We start from the raw sequence: 17,969 nt of genomic DNA, 5'->3' as shown, positions 1-17,969 counted from the left end.
AAATGACCCATCTGGCCTCCTGCCACACCTGCTTGTCTTCCCTGCAAATCATGATGGACCACTCTTGGTCTCAGAGAAGGTTGTTCCTGAAGATCAACCAGCTCTCCTGGGTTTCTCTGCTCTGCAGGAAAGATTCCTGTAGGATCCTACATATCAGTTCCCTGAACAAGCCAAAGCCAGGCAGTTTTTCTTCTACCCGCTTTCCTCATTTCACATAAGCTCTTCTCATTTCAGTGACCTGAAAGGAACGATGAACAGGTTGGATTTCCATGATGAATTCTCATTTCATCACGGTCACGGAAACCAAAGGTGCCACCACCTTCATAGTCCTCCATCAGCTCTTCCACTCTGCCAGATCCTAGATCTCCTCTAGCCTGTTTGTCCAGCACCTGGCTCAAAAGCTGTCCTCAAGTCTAAAAATCTCTTTGACAGGCTGTGCCCTGTATCACTTTGTGCTTCCAGCAGATGCCAGGGTAGAGTCAGAGCCACCTCTGAACTCATAAGCTTCTTCCAGTTGTCTGAAGAGGGTTCATGCACTTCCTCTTCTTGATGAGCTGGTCTGCAGCAAACGCCCACCGTGGTGTAACCCTCCCCTCTGAACTTAACTGATAAGCTCCCAGTTGAGTTATCAGCAGCTATACAGCACAGCTCTGCATGCTCCTAAAGCTGTTCTTTAGCAAAGAAGGCAAACCCTTCTTCCTTTTCCATGTCCCTCCTTCCACTTAAAGCGCCCGAATCATCCAGCCCTCCATGAGTTTAATCTCACCAGCACTGAGGCTCTGCACATAACGAGAGCTAATCAAGAGGGAACAGAGCTATTAGTATCAAAACTGCACACAAACCTCCAATTCCTCCTGTCCCATGCTGAACACATTTACACATAAGCATTTTGGGCTGGCCCACGGGTACGCTGGGGAGGTGCAAGAGTTCCTCTGGAGAAGTGGAAGAGGCTCCCCTGTCATAGACACCCAAGTGCCTCTCTTCAACTGATACTTCCCTTCTGATTTTCAGTCACATTCCCACACCAAACCTAGTTTAAAAGCCTCCATGCTGTCAGCAGCCATGCTGGCAAATATGCTTTTGTCTATTTTATTAGATGGATGCCATCTCTTGCCATCAGTCTGCATCCCTAAAGGAGTCCCATGGTCATAAAACCCCCACCCTGTCTATAAATACTAACTGTGCAGACAGAAGCTAATGCTAAGGCAACATCTCCTGCCTAAGCCTTTCCCGTTCATCACCAGAATCTAGGAGATCACCCAAACCCTCAACGCCTCTGAAACTCACTCTCAAGGCCTGGCATTGACCTTTTATCTGCTCAAGGTCTCCTTTGGGAGACCTTGGACAAGATTTTGGGAGATCTAGAACAAGGGGAATGGCTTTAACCTGACAGAAGGGAGACAGAGATGAAATCTTAGGAAGAAGTTGTTTTTTGTAAGGGTGGTAAACCCCGGCACAGGCTGCCCAGAGAAGCAGTGGATGCCCCATCCCTGGCAGTGTTCAAGACCATGTTGGATGGAGCTTGGAGCAACCTGGTCTAGTGGAAGGTGTCCCTGCCTGTGGCAAGGGGTTGAAACTGGATGAACTTTAACATATCTTACAACCTAACATTCATTTTACCTGCCAGATAACAGCACAAACTCCAGTTTATTTCCATTGGGCTGGACGTACAAGAACATTCACTTGAGGACATGAATCTCTGGTGGCTTCTATATACAGAACTGCGGGATTTTGCTAGAGCCACTACTGTAGTGCCACAAGTCTGGGTACTGCAAAAAGAGATCAGTATGAAATGGCCTGTTCTCAAATGCACAAGAAAAGCACTGTAACTCCAGATTAACTATTAACACCGACTTCAAAGTAATGCAAATCTATTTCAGGACACTCAGGAACATGAACATATCCAAAAAGGCTGCTTGTCTGCTGGGAGAGAAGACTGAGCTCCAAGCACCTAGACCTTTCATTGAATTTCAATCCTAAATGTTCAACAGATGAATGAGAAACTTCACTTTGCCCCTCTCCCCACCCCATAACACACTGATAAAGGCAAACAGCATGAAATTAATGCTGCTGCCAATATAGTTTGAGACTTTGGCAGTGCTGCTTTGCTCACCAAAAAAACAAACAATTCAAACTGTGCCCATCACTGCTGAGGAAAGACCTCTAAACAGTCTTCATCAACACAATTATCTACTATCAGGTTGTCTGCTATTTGGCAGTAAATAGTTAAAGTAAAAATAAAAAAAAAGAAAATAACCAACCTTCAAACATCGGGGTTGGTACCAGGTCCAAGACTGTTTTCCATTAACAACCAGATGACAGCACACAGCACATCCACAACAGGCTCACAAACAACACAAATCAAGGTGGAAATCGATGATGCACAAGATGGCTGTGTGGCCATTCAGAGGGACCCTGAGAAGCTGAAGAAACAGACAGACGCAACCTCAAGTCCACATGGAAATTCCAAGTCCCCAGCACATACCCCTTGTTGATCATGAGCCAGCAGCATTCCCTTGATGCAAAACAAATAGGCCCCCAGCACCTGAAGGCCACTGCCACCCTGGGCTACACAAGGCAGAACTAGTGACAGCAGGCTGATGGAAGTGATCCTTCCCCTCTACTCAGGAATGCTGAGTCAGTGTCTGAAGTGCTGTATTCAGCCCTGGACTCCCCAGTTCAAGGGAGTCACAGACAGACTGGAAGAAGTCCAGCAAGGGACAACAAAGATAAAAAATGCTCCAGTCCCTTAAAATTATATGAAGGGCAAGACAGAGACCTGGCATTGTTTAGCCTGGAGAAAACAGCCTGAGAGAGCTGGGCTTGTTCAGCCTAGAGAAGAGAAGGCTCTGGGGAGACCTTAGAGCAGCTTCCAGTGCCTAAAGGGGCTGCCAAAGCTGGAGAGGGGCTTTAGACAAGGGCCTGTAAGGACAGGACAAGGGGGAATGGCTTTAACCTGACAGAGGGGAGATTTACATAAGATATTAGGAAGAAATTGGAGAAGATCCTTTCTCACTCAAACCATTCTACAATGAAGGCCCAGAGGAATCTTAACAGTGTGTATAAGCACTTGACAGGACATTATAAAGAACACCAAGCCAGACTCTTCAGTGGCATCCACTCAAAGGACAAAAGGTAATGGGCACAAGTTGAGTGTGGTGGTGTTTGGGGTTTGATTTATTTTTTTTTAGATTATTATCCTGGCAGTGGTCAGACACTGGAAGATGTTGCCTAGGGTAATGAAATCTCCACCCTTGGACTGGACAATGTCCTAGGAACCTCACTTTCGGCAGAGTGGTTGGACTAGGTGATATCCAGAGGTCCATTTTGACCTCAAGTGATCAGAAGAAGCTGATTTAGTCACTAACAGACCAAGGTTAAGTATCACCACATAATTTTATGTTCCCCTTTCCTGTTCCTGCTTACTAGCTGGCCAGGTTAAATCCACAGAAGACATTTCCCAAACCAAGCTGTGAACCACTTTCCACAGGCTATTATGAGTGCCAAACCATGCATGGCAAGAACAGGAAACTCAGAGGACATTAATACAAAGTTAACACCTTCAGGTTAGGTATTTCACACAAAGACTGCTGGGAGAATATTTTGAAGAAAAACGACCAAGCCATGATTGCCTTAATATGTAAGAATTTTCCTTAGCCATCTGTTACTATCTATTGTCAAGACACCTTTGTGACAGATGAATTCTATTAGACAATATAGACATTCCTAAAATTATAGAAACAGCCTTCAGAAAGTATCTAATGAAGTAGTTGTCCATGTAATCTAACCAGCTACACAGCAAGAAGCTATCTCAGACTTTCACTTATGATAACCGGAAACATGGAATGGGGGGAAAGAAGGATGCAGAAGTAGAAAAAATATTTAAAAAGCTTAGCATCCTCATTTATCTCAAAATCCTGGAAAAACAAGCACATTAAGTTGGAAGTCTTCACAAAATAAAGCAAGTTATGGTCAGGAAGAGAAGTACAGATTCAAAGATATATGGATTTTAGTCTGAATGGCTACCTGTACACCTTTGACATGTAAGGCCTAACTGCAGAAAAGTGTCCTCAGATTCACAACCCCTATCCCAAAAATAGGCATTGGAAACCCTTTGATGGTCTGCAAGTTCAAGACAACATCTAACAAGGAAAAATAAGACACTGCCACTATTGCAAAAGCATGAAGAGGAACAAGTCATTGTCTAAAGGCTTTTGGATCACTAAAAACATTTTATCCAGTGAATACTAAACAATTAGGTATGGATCAAATAGAACAAAACTGTGAGAAGGGCCCAAGATTTGGAAAACATGCCTGATACTTAAACTCAGCCTAGACAGGCTCATCTGGAAAAACAACTTCTCTGGCTCAGCAGCCACAGCTTCTTCAAACACTAGAATGTTTGCACGAGAATTTGGAGGCGTGTTTACAGTCCCAGAAACCCCGAAGCTCACATATCTCCTGTGCACCCTGATCCCCAACCAGATCTAAGAGCAAACCACACGGGAAAGGTTGGACAACCCACCCTCAAAAGTGGCCAGGGGACTCCAAGCTGCACGCCCACACCTTCCAATGGCATGCAGCCCCACATCAAATAACTTCAAGCAACATGCCGTGCTCTACAAATACCCCAAATGAGAGTAATGAACATTTAAATCCTCCTGAACCAGTCCACCATAGGGCTGCTTCATGTCTATCAACACACAACTCATGTGTTATCCATAACTGCCTTTAAGGAAGGGGCACGGAGACCCAACACAGTCCATGATGCTAACCCAGGTGTTGCTCCACAGCCATTCTGTCTCACTGCTGTTTTGCTAATTTTAGTTAATTCTGCCCTGTAGGATAAAAGCTTCTTGTGTTGGTCAACTACCACCACAGGTGAAACCACTAAAACTACCAGCTTTGGCTACACAGGACCAAGATAGATTAGCACTATCTGGGTAAATGTTGTCATCTCATGTTCTTCAAGAAACTTGTTTAATACTAACTCAGCCTACACAGATAAGCAAAGCAGTTCACAACTTCAGATGCAGTAATAACTCCATGCTGCTTTACAAGTTGACCCAGAAGAACCAGAAACAAGGATTAAAGAGAGTCTTAAGAAAATAGATATACCTTAAGTACCTTCACATCTCTCTTCTGCTCTTTTAATCCTGTATCAGATCTTCCATTTGAGTTCTTTTTTTAGTTACTGTATGTAAATAAATTAAAACTAATTCTACTATCTGCCACAGAACTGAATTTGAGAGGCATTTTTAAATTAAGAGCCAGGATTTATAAGCTACCTTCCTACAGTGCTCAGCATCAGCCAAGATGAGCCCAAAGAACAAACCAGCAAGTGCCAGCACTGAGTACTGACAAAGCCTCATTACATGGACCTAGCTATTAAAAGTGTCAGTCAGTGTTCAATATAGGTGAAACCAAATACTCAAGATAGCTCCACTGATGCTCAAATTATGGCACCCCAGGTGTTAAAATGTTCTAGTTGGCTCATTTTTAACAAAACCCACTAACAGACTTATCTATTTTACAGCACATGTTGCTTTGCACCCTGAAGCTGTCCTGGTTTCTGCAAACATTTCCAAGAAAACAGGATCACAAGAGAAAAGGTGTTTCGTAATTTTACCTCTTTGAAGAGAGGAACTTTCTTACTCTCCCAGTATTTACTGGAGACTCTGGGGAGAACTTCGAGCAGCTTCTAGTACTTAAAGGGACCAACAAGAAAACCAGAGAGACCCTGTGGGCCTGACAAGGCCCTGCAGGGACAGGACAAGGAGAAATGGCTTTAACCTGACAGAGGGGAGAGTGAGATGAGCTCTTAGGCAGAAGTTCTTCCCTGTGAGGGTGGTGAAGCCCTGGCACAGGGTGCCCAGAGAAGCTGTGGCTGCCCCATCCCTGGCAGTGTTCAAGGCCAGGTTGGATGGGGCCTGGAGCAACCTGGTCTAGTGGAAGGTGTCCCTGCCTGTGGCAGGGGTTGGAACTGGATGAGCTTTAAGGTCTTTTCCAATCCAAGCCATTCTGTGATTCTATGAAAAACAAAGAGCTCACATAAACAAGCCTACAAGAACCAGTGTGCCCATGTATCAGCATTAAGTGCTAACAGGAGGGGTTTAGAAGTTAAAATTAAGCTAACCTCCAAACATGGTTATCTAGGGTTGGCTGCTTTGGGAGTTAGTTTGGCATGCATTCTTCAGCGCTATTAACCTCAAACCCAAAACAACCTCATCTCTACATCAAAGCTTTCACCTCATATTTAGAAATCTTTTTAAATGAAATCAACGATCCTTCCCCCCCAAGCCCCACGTAACAACAGTCTGTCCTCAATGCGAACTCCCCAGAGCTACAGCAATTCCCATGTGCTGCGCTGGCTGAGCTGCAAGATCACATACATGCGTAAAACGGAGACACTGACTTAGAGGGGCAACTGTTCACACCATTGAATTTTTGGTACTGGACACTGGTACAGCCATGGATTAGCTCTCAAAACATACCAAACACAGACCAGCACGGCACATTTTCAGTTACAAGCTGAAGATCCACGTTTAGCTAAGGAGGAATTTCGCATATTATTTCATCTTATCTCAGCCTTCCAGTACCTGAAGAGGCCAACAAGAAAGCTGGAGAGTGGCTTTTTACAGGTGCCTGTAGGGACAGGACAAGGGGGAATGGCTTTAACCTGACAGAGGGGAGACTGAGATGAGATCTTAGGCAGAAGTTCTTCTCTGTGAGGGTGGTGAGGCCCTGGCACAGGTTGCCCAGAGAAGCTGTGGCTGCCCCATCCCTGGCAGTGTTCAAGGCCAGACTGGACAGGGCTTGGAGCAACCTGGTCTAGTAGAAGGTGTCCCTTTCCATGGCAGGGGTTGGAACCAGATGAGCTTTAGGGTCCTTTCCAACCCAAACCATTCTGGGATTTTATGATCTAGATCCCTCCTAAAAAGATACTGACTGAATTTATGGTTTCTTGCATTCTACATTTTCCTACAGCTTCTTGCTAAGAAAAGAAAAATCACTTTTCCTTTAAAGTTTAGATACTGCAGTAAACCCCCTTAGGCTAGCAAGGGATGGGAATTAACTATGCCCACCACTGTTCTTCCCCTTCCCATCTCCACCTACTCCACGTGCAAAAGGCTCCAGGGAGTAGAGATTTCCATCCAGAAATGTTCACTAAAACTCTCCTCTCCTGAAGTTTCAGTACACCACCATAGCGCTCCAAAGAGGATACTTTTTTCCAGTGAAATACTGGAAGACATCACTTGACTGTACATGCCTGAGCATTACTGCTAATAGATGCTTCTCAAACATTTAGCCTCAGAATGATGATCAAAAGAAAGCCCACCATGAAACATGTACCTGCTTCCAGGACTAAGTGCAAGCAAGCCTGAATGACTCAAAGCAAATCCATGCAGCATGGCCATCCTTTTCCTGAAGCAGGGGGAGTGGGGAGGGAAGGACAGAAATAGGAATTTAACATTTTAAGAACTGAGAGAAATCGTTCTAACTCAATTTGAAAAACTCAGCTGTGGTAAACTCGTCTTTTACAACTCGCACTGTTCAATGGAATATATTATCCTGTACATCTTCTCAACTTGCATTTCTAGGGAGGAAAAGTTACTGTGGGATGGCTTTGGAACTCAAAGATGAATTATTGATTACTCAGAAGCAGGAAGATTTCTAGATGGTAAAAAGTTGCAAACCTAAATGAATGTGTGTGAAAGAACACAGGCAACTAAGCCTACTTGAAACAGGAGGTAAGACAGGATCTCTGTCTCTTAAGTAGCTCTTCAACAAACAGGTTTTCTTTAGCTGAAAAGATTTCAGTCTTGGCACCAGTAGTGGTCTCTGTGCTGAATCACAAACTCAGAGAGCAAGAGCTGCATCCTCCTCCCCCATTCTGTAGCTGTCACCCAGGGAACCCCTGCAGTAGTTCTTGTTTTGAGCCCAGTACTTGTTTCCATAGTCAAAACACAGGTTTCCTGCACACAGACAGGAGCTGATCGGACAGACCATGTTACTGCTGTGTAGTACATGCTTGCCAGCTGTGCAAGGGAAGATTACAGTGCCCTTGTAACATGAGGAGCTACTACTACTGCTCTGCCTGGCACACATGACATTTCATGGCTTCCTTCATACCATCAATGGAGATGCAGACACTGCAATACTATGTTTTTCATCCTACCAGAATGCCTGATGGGGATCACAGGGCAGAAAATGCAGTTTCTACATACACCTTACCTATTCATCTTTCATCTGCACAAGGCAAAGCTCAACAAAATCAGAGGGTATCTTAAGGCACATCCATGAAGAAAGTCTTTCATCTTACAATGCACTGGCCAGTGTTGAGGCCTATCTCTCAAAGTTCTGCCAAGTAGCCCTATTCCCACATCAATGCCCTTTTATTATTTGCTTGAGGACCTTGCCACAGCTCAAGCTTTCCTGATGCCAACTGTGCATTCATTCCTCTTTAAAGCCACTGGACTGTAACTGGGGAGAGCAACCCTGCAGGATAACTTGGACAGGCTGGAGGAGTGGGCTAACAAGAACCTTCTGAAGTTCAACAGAGACAAGCGTGAGGTCTTGCAATTGGGAAAACATAATCCTGGAATGTGACACAAGCTGGGACCTGCCCAGCTGGGGAGCAACCCCACAGAAAGGGACCTGGGAGTCTTGAGGGACACAAGTTCAACAGGAGTGAAGAGCATGTGGCTACAGCAAAGAAATCCAACAGGATGTTGGTTAACATCAACACGAGCATCACCAGCAGAGATAAAGATGTCATTGTCCCACTCCACTTAGCGCTTGACAGGCCGCTCCTGGAATGCTATAAGTCACACTGGAAAAGACAAGGAGTGATGGGCATAAGTTACTCCTGGGTGATTCCAGCTGGACACTGGAGGAAATTTTTTTCAACATGAGAATAACCAGCTACTGCAGTAACCTCCCCAGGAAAGTGGTGGATACCCAACACTGGACACTGCTAAGATTTGGCTGCACAGGGTGTTGGGCCATCAAGTCTTGGTCATGCTTTACCTAGAAAGGTTGGACCAGATGATCTTTGAGGTCCCTACCAACCTGGGATTCTAGGATTCTAAACCTCATGTAGAATCCATTTATGATTTCTAATTATCTGTTATTTATTTCACATTGTAAGCCCCTAAATTTTACTGAGAATAAAACTGTAGCATCTGGCAATCTGACCACCAACTAGCAGGAACAACAAGCAAAGAAAGCAGATTGAAATGGCTTTGCCAGAACTATCTGTCAGCAAGTCTTCCCCCTTTCCTTTTAATACACCCACTGCCTTGCCCAACTGTTCGTGGCTCTTGAAAGTTGGAAGAATAAGATTTTCTCAATGCAGCTCAGCTTTCAACACTTGTCTGTATTAAGAACTTCTTCAGTTCTTGGTATGGTCTGGTATTTTACTGACAGAACATAAACACTACTTTTCAGAAATACAAACAGCATCCATATTAAATTTTGTTGAAGCACACGACCACTTCCCACTCCAAAAGTGCCACACCACCAAGTTATCCATGTGTCTCCATTTACATTGCTACCTTTCCATCTTTAAACTCCAAAATGAAAAAATTACAATAGACAATTAAAATATATTGTATGAAACTACAAGCTTTGTATGAAACAAGGCTTTGATCACTTCCAGTGCTGTGTCTTTTCCAGCAGATGACTCCAGCAAGGAGCTACTTGCAGTTTAAGCACTAGGTCTTCAAGAAGTTCAGCAATAGCTGAACAAAACCAAATGTCTAATGTTGATTACCAGGCAAAGAAGGATGAACATCATGACTGAACACACTCCATTTACCACATGAAGAGAATCAACACCTTCATTCATACATACTGAGGTTCAAGGCTAGTTAATAGCTTCAGAGCGTTCTCAGGGCAACAAATTAGCATGCACGTCACTCAAACACAGTCACACCACAGGCAAGCAGCTCCTTAGAAGGCTGTAATGAATCATTCATGAATACAGGAGCTGAAACCCTGGTTAAGGGAATTCTAAAAAGACATCCCCTCCCCCAGGCCTGTCCAGCACAAAATGACTTTTCTGGGTGATGCTGTTCTCTTTTATAGCTCATCCTTTGCCGGAACTAAGAGTTGGCTATACTACTCCATTTAAAAAAAAGCTTTAAGTGATCAGAATAAGTCCTGCCCATGTAACTCCAAGTATATCATGCCAGTGTTCAAAATTATATAGGATAAAAGCCTCATGGAAACCTGTGTTTGAAGTGATGGAGAGTTTTTTGTTTGGTTGGTTTTACTGGTGTGGCGTTATGTGCCATGAATCCAGAGTAGCTTGAGAAGTTACCAGCACAATATCCTGCATGCTCTGCAGGGCCAGGCAGCAAAACCTGTTTTGGGTTACACCTCAAGTTTGGTCCATCCAACATGGACCTCTTATCTCCTGGCCATTCCTTTCTAGGAGGAGAATTCCAGCTACAACAGCCAGCAATAGCTGTGTATTTCCATATACATTCCTTCAGAAAGAAATAATCTTTATGCAATGCAGACCTTTAACAGAGAAGTGGGTCAGCTATAAAAAGCCCAAAGTGTATGTGGAATTCCTTTTCCATCAGTCACTCCAGAACAGCATGCTGGGCAGAGGCTGCATGCGAAATACCAGTTCACTCTGGCAAGTAAAGAGAGGAGTGAAGAGGGGGACAGAAGGACTTGACCTAGATTGCAGTATCTTTTCTAATCATCCAATTAGCCAAATGCTATTCAAGGTTTTAACCAGAAATGAGGTCAAGAAGGAATGGACAACTCCATATTATTAGAAACCAAGTACCATTAAATGCCAGTGCATCTTATTTTATGCAGCATTTAAGACTATAGTGTGCCACACAGTTTTTAAATCTGAACAGCATCATGAAGAGGTGAGACCAAAGAGTCATGTTTCACCACAAGCACCCAGTTAGGCAACTGCACAACTCTGAGCACATGAGCTTAGAGGAGGACACCAGGCTATACTGCTGCAGCAGCTCCACAGATACTCATTGCTTGTTTCTGCCAAGACAGACCACTTGAGAGCAAGGCAGAGCAGAGACACAGGTCTAAAGCTGTACACCACTACTGGGCAGAGGCAAGAGCCGAAACTGTCTGTATTTGTGACTGTTTTGTTTCAAGGATATGGCTGAAACTGAAGTGTTGCTTCAAATAAACCACTTCTGGACATGTGAAAACTTGTCCAATCAAAATACAACATGATCATTCTGCAGACTACTCTGCTCCTGCCAACTTCAAAACTCCCACCCAGACGCTCAATAAGCTCAGCTTTAAGCAGAGAGCAAGCAGTGTGACAGAAGCATGACAGGATTATATCAACCTCAAAGACCATGAGAAGTTTGATACCCAGGATGGATTTCTGTGGGGAAAACCCTAAAGTGAACATCCCTACAAACCAACTCAAAGCTTCTGGACCTGGAGCTTACATCTCTGAATTCAGAGACGAGAAACCAAAGTAGAATAGCACTTGAGGTGAGGGCTTGCACGCAACATGCCTTCAGCAATTATGTGCATATGAGATGGAAAGAAGTTTATCAGTGGGGACTAACAGAGTGGCCTTTGCCAAAAGAGCCTCTCTCAAAGTTCGAGAGGCTCAGGAGTGGCACAGCAGTGATCCAAGTGACATAAGAAGGTCACCATTATTAAGCAAGACTTGGCTGAGCTGCTCCTTGCTGCACATTTTGTTTCCCCTACACAGCACAAGAGTTCAGGATTCAGATGCAAAAGACTACAAAGCTGTCATCTTTGCACATATATACTTAAAGTATAAATGGTCTTAAGCTCCCCAATAAGTACTTGTGGGGAGAAAATTAATATTTTAGTTTAAACCTTGCAATAGTGCCTACATCTTGTTAGGGAAAGGAGAGCACGGACAAGGCAGCGAGGTGGTACAGGTCACAAGAAAATAAATGACAACACAACTGGAGAGCAAACACCAAAGAGGTCAGAGTCCCAGAACCTGCATGCAGCAGCCCAACAGGGAAGTCTCAAAGCCACACGGGCCTCAGACTGCCATCCTGCATGGGGCAAAGAGCCAAACTGCAGCCAGCTCTTCCTTGAAGCAGGTGGCACACCAGTCGTACAAGGATGAGTCTGCAGTATCTGTATATAAAAGCATGGGCATGTTTAAACCAACACGACCAGCTACTAAACTTAGGCAAGTTATTTGACTTAACTCACTGCCAAGAAACCGCATTTGTCTCAAATGACTGAACACCCTATTAAAACACCCAACTTCTGCAAGCTAAAGTGTCCAGGCTGATGCTGAAAGTTGGTCCTGTACCTCCGGCACACTGCCCTTCCTTCAGGCTGCACAACCATGTGTGCTGCCAAGCAGTAAACAAGATCAGGGATCTAATCCAAACTAAAAATAATCTTACCTCCTTTTTATTTCAATTAAACAAACCAGAACAACAGAACAGCTTTACGACTGACTTTGCCAAGCAGTTTCACAAACTCACAGAATGGTTTGGTTTGGAGGGGACCTTGAAGCTCATCCAGCTCCAACCCCTGCTGCAGGCAGAGACACCTTCCACTAGACCAGGTTGCTCCAAGCCCTGTCCAGTCTGGCCTTCAACACTGCCAGGTTTGGGGCAACCACAGATCTTCTGGTCACTCTTCTGGCACTAAAATGAGAGGCCAGTACAAAGGCAGCACTAACAAACACCTCGCAACAGCGACAGCTTGAACAATACACAAAACAGGCTTTGCCTTGCAAACATCAGAGGATCCTGTGGAAAGCAGGTCACTGCATTTCCTGCAGGTATCAGCCTGGGACCCTGCCCACATTCATCCTCCTACTAAGGTAAGGAGAATCCAAAAAAGGAAAGAAAGAAACAAAACATTCACAACAGCACATGCTGCAGACAAAAATCAAGTTCTATGGATTTGTTAACCTTTACTTAGAAGACTCTACTTCCCTTTCAGTTTTACCAATTGATGCAGTAAGGTTGATGCAAAATCACCTTAAATGCATGTTTGCAGCTGGTTTTAAACAGAAGGACCACACAACAAGTCAAAGCCACTGCAGCTCTTCTCACCCTGTGTGTTACACCTTGGAGGCCTGCGCTATGATGCATGGAGTCAACATGCTCACATTAAGGGTGATCTGTAAACATCAACACGACTTTCCCTCTTGGTTTCCAGGGTTAGATAGCAAACCTTTTCACAACACATGCAAGAGACATCACGGATTATTCCTCATGGACAGGTATTTACAAAATGTCCAACTGAAAAGTGTATTTAGACGTGATCATCATAATTCTAACAATACTTAAAATTGTTTAGATGCGTCAGTTTAACTGAGGTCACCAGAACATGAAACATTTGTGTAATAGTTATTACAAAACATAAGAAAAGCCTTACTTAAACCCCCACATTGTTCTAATAATCATAGAATCACAGAATAGTTTGGGTTAGAAGGAACCTTAAAGGTCATCTAGTTCCACCACCTACCCACCACAGGCAGACACCTTCCAGTAGAGCAGGTTGCTCCAAGCCCCATCCAACCTGGCCTTGAACACTGCCAGGGATGGGGCAGCCACAGCTTCTCTGGGCAACCTGTGCCAGGGCCTTACCACTCTCATAGCAGAAGAGTATCAATGCTACATCAACTTCTAAAATTTCTCCTCCAATAATTAGAGCCAGGATAGCATTACCAACCTTTTTTCCCTTAGTGAAAGAGTTACCACCTTTGATGTTCTTTTACCCTTGTTAGGAAAAGGGCTCTCTTTCCTACTTCAGCTTTCACATTAGCTACAAAGCTGAAGCAAAGACACTGTGGGAAATTCCTTGCCTACTGACCTGAAGTGAGAACTAACACTATAGGCTTTCACTTGAATTTGAAGATGAAGCTATTCATCCAGCTAATCTTCTCTCCTGAAGGGAAATCTCTCAGAACACAAGCTCCTCACCATCTCATTGGAATACAGACCTTGAAATGCAAAACTCTCTTGTTACAGTAAGAGAGAGTTGGTGAGTGCTGGCAAGACATCCATGCTGCCTGGCAGAAAGCCTCAGTGGCTGCTCTGAAGTCAGTGCTCAGGCACGTCTATCTTTCCCCAAAACCACTACTGTGAACCTTCCTGTCTGGCAGGGAGAGCCAGCACTGAGAGAGATACGGCTGCTGAGCTGCACTCAAGTTCATGTTTTGTTTGAAATGCTGCAACCAAGGCTTTGCATTTCATTTCATCCATTTTGTCACGGGTAGAGAAAGCAAGCAGCAGAAACGCTTTTCACCAAACCCTAAGTGTCAGCACTGGCGAGCACACTTTGAAACAGACTAGAAGCTTAAATACAAATTAAAAAAAAACCAAAACACACCCCCCCCCCCAAAAAAAAAAAAAAAAACCACACCAAAACACACCAAAGGTAGTTGTACAGAGGTAGCATCAAACTTCTGAATCCATCAGCAGAGGAGGTGGCTTCTTCCCTATTCACTAAGTCCCAATTCTGATAAACCATGAATGTTGTGTTTTTATAAGTCACTAGTCAAAGCTCCAAATGAAGTGGCAGAAAGAGGGGAGATTTAGATGAGATTTTAGGAAGGAGTTCCTCCCTGTGAGGGTGGTGAGGCCCTGGCACAGCTTGCCCAGAGAAGCTGTGGCTGCCCCATCCCTGACACTCTGGCCAGGTTGGATGGGGCTTTGAGCAACCTGGTCTAGCAGGAGGTGTCCCTGCCCGATTCAGGCGGTTGGAGCCAGATGGTCTTCAAGGTCCCTTCTGACATAAACCATTTGGTGATTTTACAATATTCCTCCAGTTACATAGGAGGAAAGAAAGAAGAAAGGGCAACAAATGCAGAGGAAGCTCAGGACAGGATATACCAAAGGTATCTTGGTGAAAGGAATAGAGCGATAAGTAGATTTTATTCAAGACACCAATATCTCTCAGGACTTCACTGTAAAGGTCAAGAGATAGGAAGTCCGCAGGGACAGAAGGCAGGATGAGGTACAGAAGACAAGGGGGCATCGCTCACTTCCCTGCAGAGGTAGTAAGTAAGCAGCTCCAGCTTTTCAAACACCCACAAAATGAGAAGATAGAGATGACCCTGGAGGTCAGGGCTAACTGGAGCCACCGGATTTGCACGTTCAAGTAACCACAGGAAATACAGGTAGATAACTTGCACCAGGACAGGTCTTCTGGTGGACAGTGTTTTTCCACATTCCTCCCTCCAAAGCAGAGAGGTAACCTCAACACTCATTCTCTCCTTCTAAGCCTGGAGCACATTTAACTATTTCAGCTCTAGAGGAGATATTAGGTCAAAGACAGACAAGAAACCTCAGTGGCCCCCCCAAAAAAATCAAAATAAAAGGTATTTGAAGTACGTGATCTGCTTGGGTAAGGAAAGTATGCTACTATTTGTAGAGAACTGTGTCAGTAAGAACACTCTGTTACCAAAGTTAAGGGCTCATTCTACAACTCAAAGGCTTTGTCAGAAAAAGTAACTTATCTGAAGAATTTATTTGCACAGCAAAGAGCTGAAAGCCTTCAGCAGAACTGAGGCGAGGAAACCCCCTGCAAACACTTCCAGCATAAAGAGAGTGAGGAAAAACATTTTCAGCATGTTTCAAGTGGCACTCCAAGATCTAAGACAGCCACTGATAACAACTAGAGCTCCACGTGTGCCTTGCCACATGGGTTTCAGGTTGTTAACTCAAGGCAAGTAACTCAAAGCAAGGACATCAAATGCAAAGATGCAGGTGTTCTTTACTTCAGTTTCCCTTCCAAAACAGATGTTGGCTGCTTAGTGGAAGAAAAGCCATCCCAGTTCAGGCCTGAATGAAAATCTTGCTGATCAAGGACAAACTCATTATTGCAACAACACTGCTGATACAAGACATTTGCCATTTCCTGAACTCTGGTGTTCAGACTTCAGCAAGAAGTGAGATCTGCAAGTTCAGATGGAAACGGCTGCAAGGAGCTGAACAAAGAGACCCTGAATACCTATAGCTGCCTTTTAAAGATTTGGCATGAAAGAGAAACAGACTTTTCAAGTGATGGTGTGTGTTAGCACTTTAAAACAGAGATTATCTAGCTCAGCAAGACCAAATCTTGGTCAAAACTGTTAAATCTTACTATTCTAATGGCAGAAAGTTATTCATACAACCTGCACCAGAGATGCTTCATGTTTTCCTACCCAGTAGCTGCCGAACGGTAACTTCAGTGATGTTATGACAATGCCATGAAACAAACACTGACTTTCTCATGGCAGTAAGAATGGGATCTAACCTTCAACAGGGGTTAAGGAGAGCAGAATTCTGGCTCATACACTGACAGGCACATTTGAGAGGGCAAAGATTAAATGGCAAAGATTGTATGATTTAATTTCCAGGACAAAGCGCATGAGAATTTATTTGCTGACCTTCTGACACTGGAAGAGCTATGTCCACATTACATGAAGACAAAGCAAACTCTAAATTCAGTATTTGCAGAGGTACACTGATACTTAATAAGACAGTATAGTAGAAAGCAGAACTACATTTATACTGCACATACTTTGAGGAAGGACTGCAACAGGAACCCTTCTCAACACTCAGTCTCACAGTGGCTTGGCAAGAAGGAAAAAATGCCCCATCCCTGACAGTGTTCAAGGCCAGGTTAGACAGGGCTTGGAGCAACCTGGTCTAGTGGAAGGTGTCCCTGCCCATGGCAGGGGTTTGGAACTGGATGAGCTTTAAGGTCCCTTCCAACCCAAACCATTCTGTGATTTTAAGATACTATGAAGACAGATTCAAGTTAAACACTGGCAACTAAAGGAACAGAATACAAATTGTGATGCCTTTCAGTACATCTGCACTACATACTAAGCACTCAACTGAAGGGAGCCAGGCCTTGCGGAATGATGCTTAAAAGCCTGTGGGATCTCCAGCTTACAGTGATCAGCAATTTTCAACCTTTCACTTTGCTCTGTGAATTATTCCTGCAGAAGCTACTGGAAGGAGTTGTGGCAGTGCCTAAATCCAGGCAGGATTGTTCAAGTTACAGCTCAAGAATCTCAAGCTCTGGAGGTGATGTCCTGGGTGACAGCAGAGCACAGACCTCCAGGGTGGCTAGGGATCCTGTAGTCCAATAGACGGACAGTGCACAAGCCCCAAACGCAGCTACAACACACAAGATTCCCACACAGGGAAGCATCATCTGCCAGGTTGAAGCAGGATGAGTGCAGTCAGTGCCCTGTGAGTATTACTGACCATTTACTTGCTAGTCTTTTTAGATTGTACTGCCAGGAACGCCTGCTTACTGCAGCTTTGCAGCAGCTACAAATCCCCTGACGCGCTCTGTTTGTGGATCGCGTGCCAGAAAGCATAGGGGAAAAGAGTAAATGGGTTTTGTGGCTCTCCAGGGGGGATGCTGCACTGGGACAGAGTATAGACTGAGCTCAGAAAAAGCTTCCAAACAGCAAAACTGCAAGTCAGAACAGATAATGTTTATTGCTGCCTCTTTCAAGAGGTTTAAGAGCAAATTCACATTTCCCCACATGGAAAGTGGGGAAGAAAAAAATTCTTCCCAGCAGAGCACAAATCTCATGACTTGCCAGAAAAGGAACAGGGACATTTTTATGAAATGATCTTATCAAATCAATTTGGAATTCAGAATACAGTAAAACACAATTGCTCCCCAACTCCTACAGAGCCAGAGCAGTTACTAGAATGAAAGACAACATCTAGTATCTATAAAACAACTGAACACAGTTTCAGCAGAACATACAGTTACCAGCAAAGGCACTGCAGTAATTTGTGCTCATGAAAATAAAGCTTTAATCTGCCCCAAATAGAAAAGTACAGAAGTTCAGTTCCTGCCCCAAAGTTGCATCACTATGATGATATCAGTGGGTTGAGTCCTGGTTGGAGTCAGTGGTAGTCACATCAGTTTAGCCTAGGGTTAACATAATGCATTTAAGCAAGGATTCCTTTGGATGTTGTGGACCTGTTGGAGCAAGTCCACAG

General features: G+C 44.2%; 1 protein-coding gene across 3 annotated transcripts in view; it reads right to left on the bottom strand.

Moving 5' to 3' along the window:
• ASXL2 (ASXL transcriptional regulator 2) overlaps positions 1-17,969 on the bottom strand; it is a 102,143-nt gene that overhangs the window by 73,119 nt on the left and 11,055 nt on the right. The window contains exon 2 of one of the 3 annotated variants that reach the window (XM_061461196.1): positions 29-238. The exons of the other annotated variants lie outside the window; for them this stretch is intronic. Coding sequence (XP_061317180.1) covers positions 29-52 — 24 coding nt within the window. The 5' untranslated portion in view covers positions 53-238. The remainder of the gene's footprint in view (positions 1-28; positions 239-17,969) is intronic. 3 annotated transcript variants of the gene reach the window in all.

Source organism: Pezoporus flaviventris, unplaced genomic scaffold (genome assembly GCF_033815535.1).
Source record: "Pezoporus flaviventris isolate CSIRO_AGI_PZ_B2104156 unplaced genomic scaffold, CSIRO_AGI_Pfla_v1 ptg000031l, whole genome shotgun sequence".
Taxonomy (NCBI): Eukaryota; Metazoa; Chordata; class Aves; order Psittaciformes; family Psittacidae; genus Pezoporus; species Pezoporus flaviventris.
This window is presented reverse-complemented; position numbering and strand designations above follow the sequence as displayed.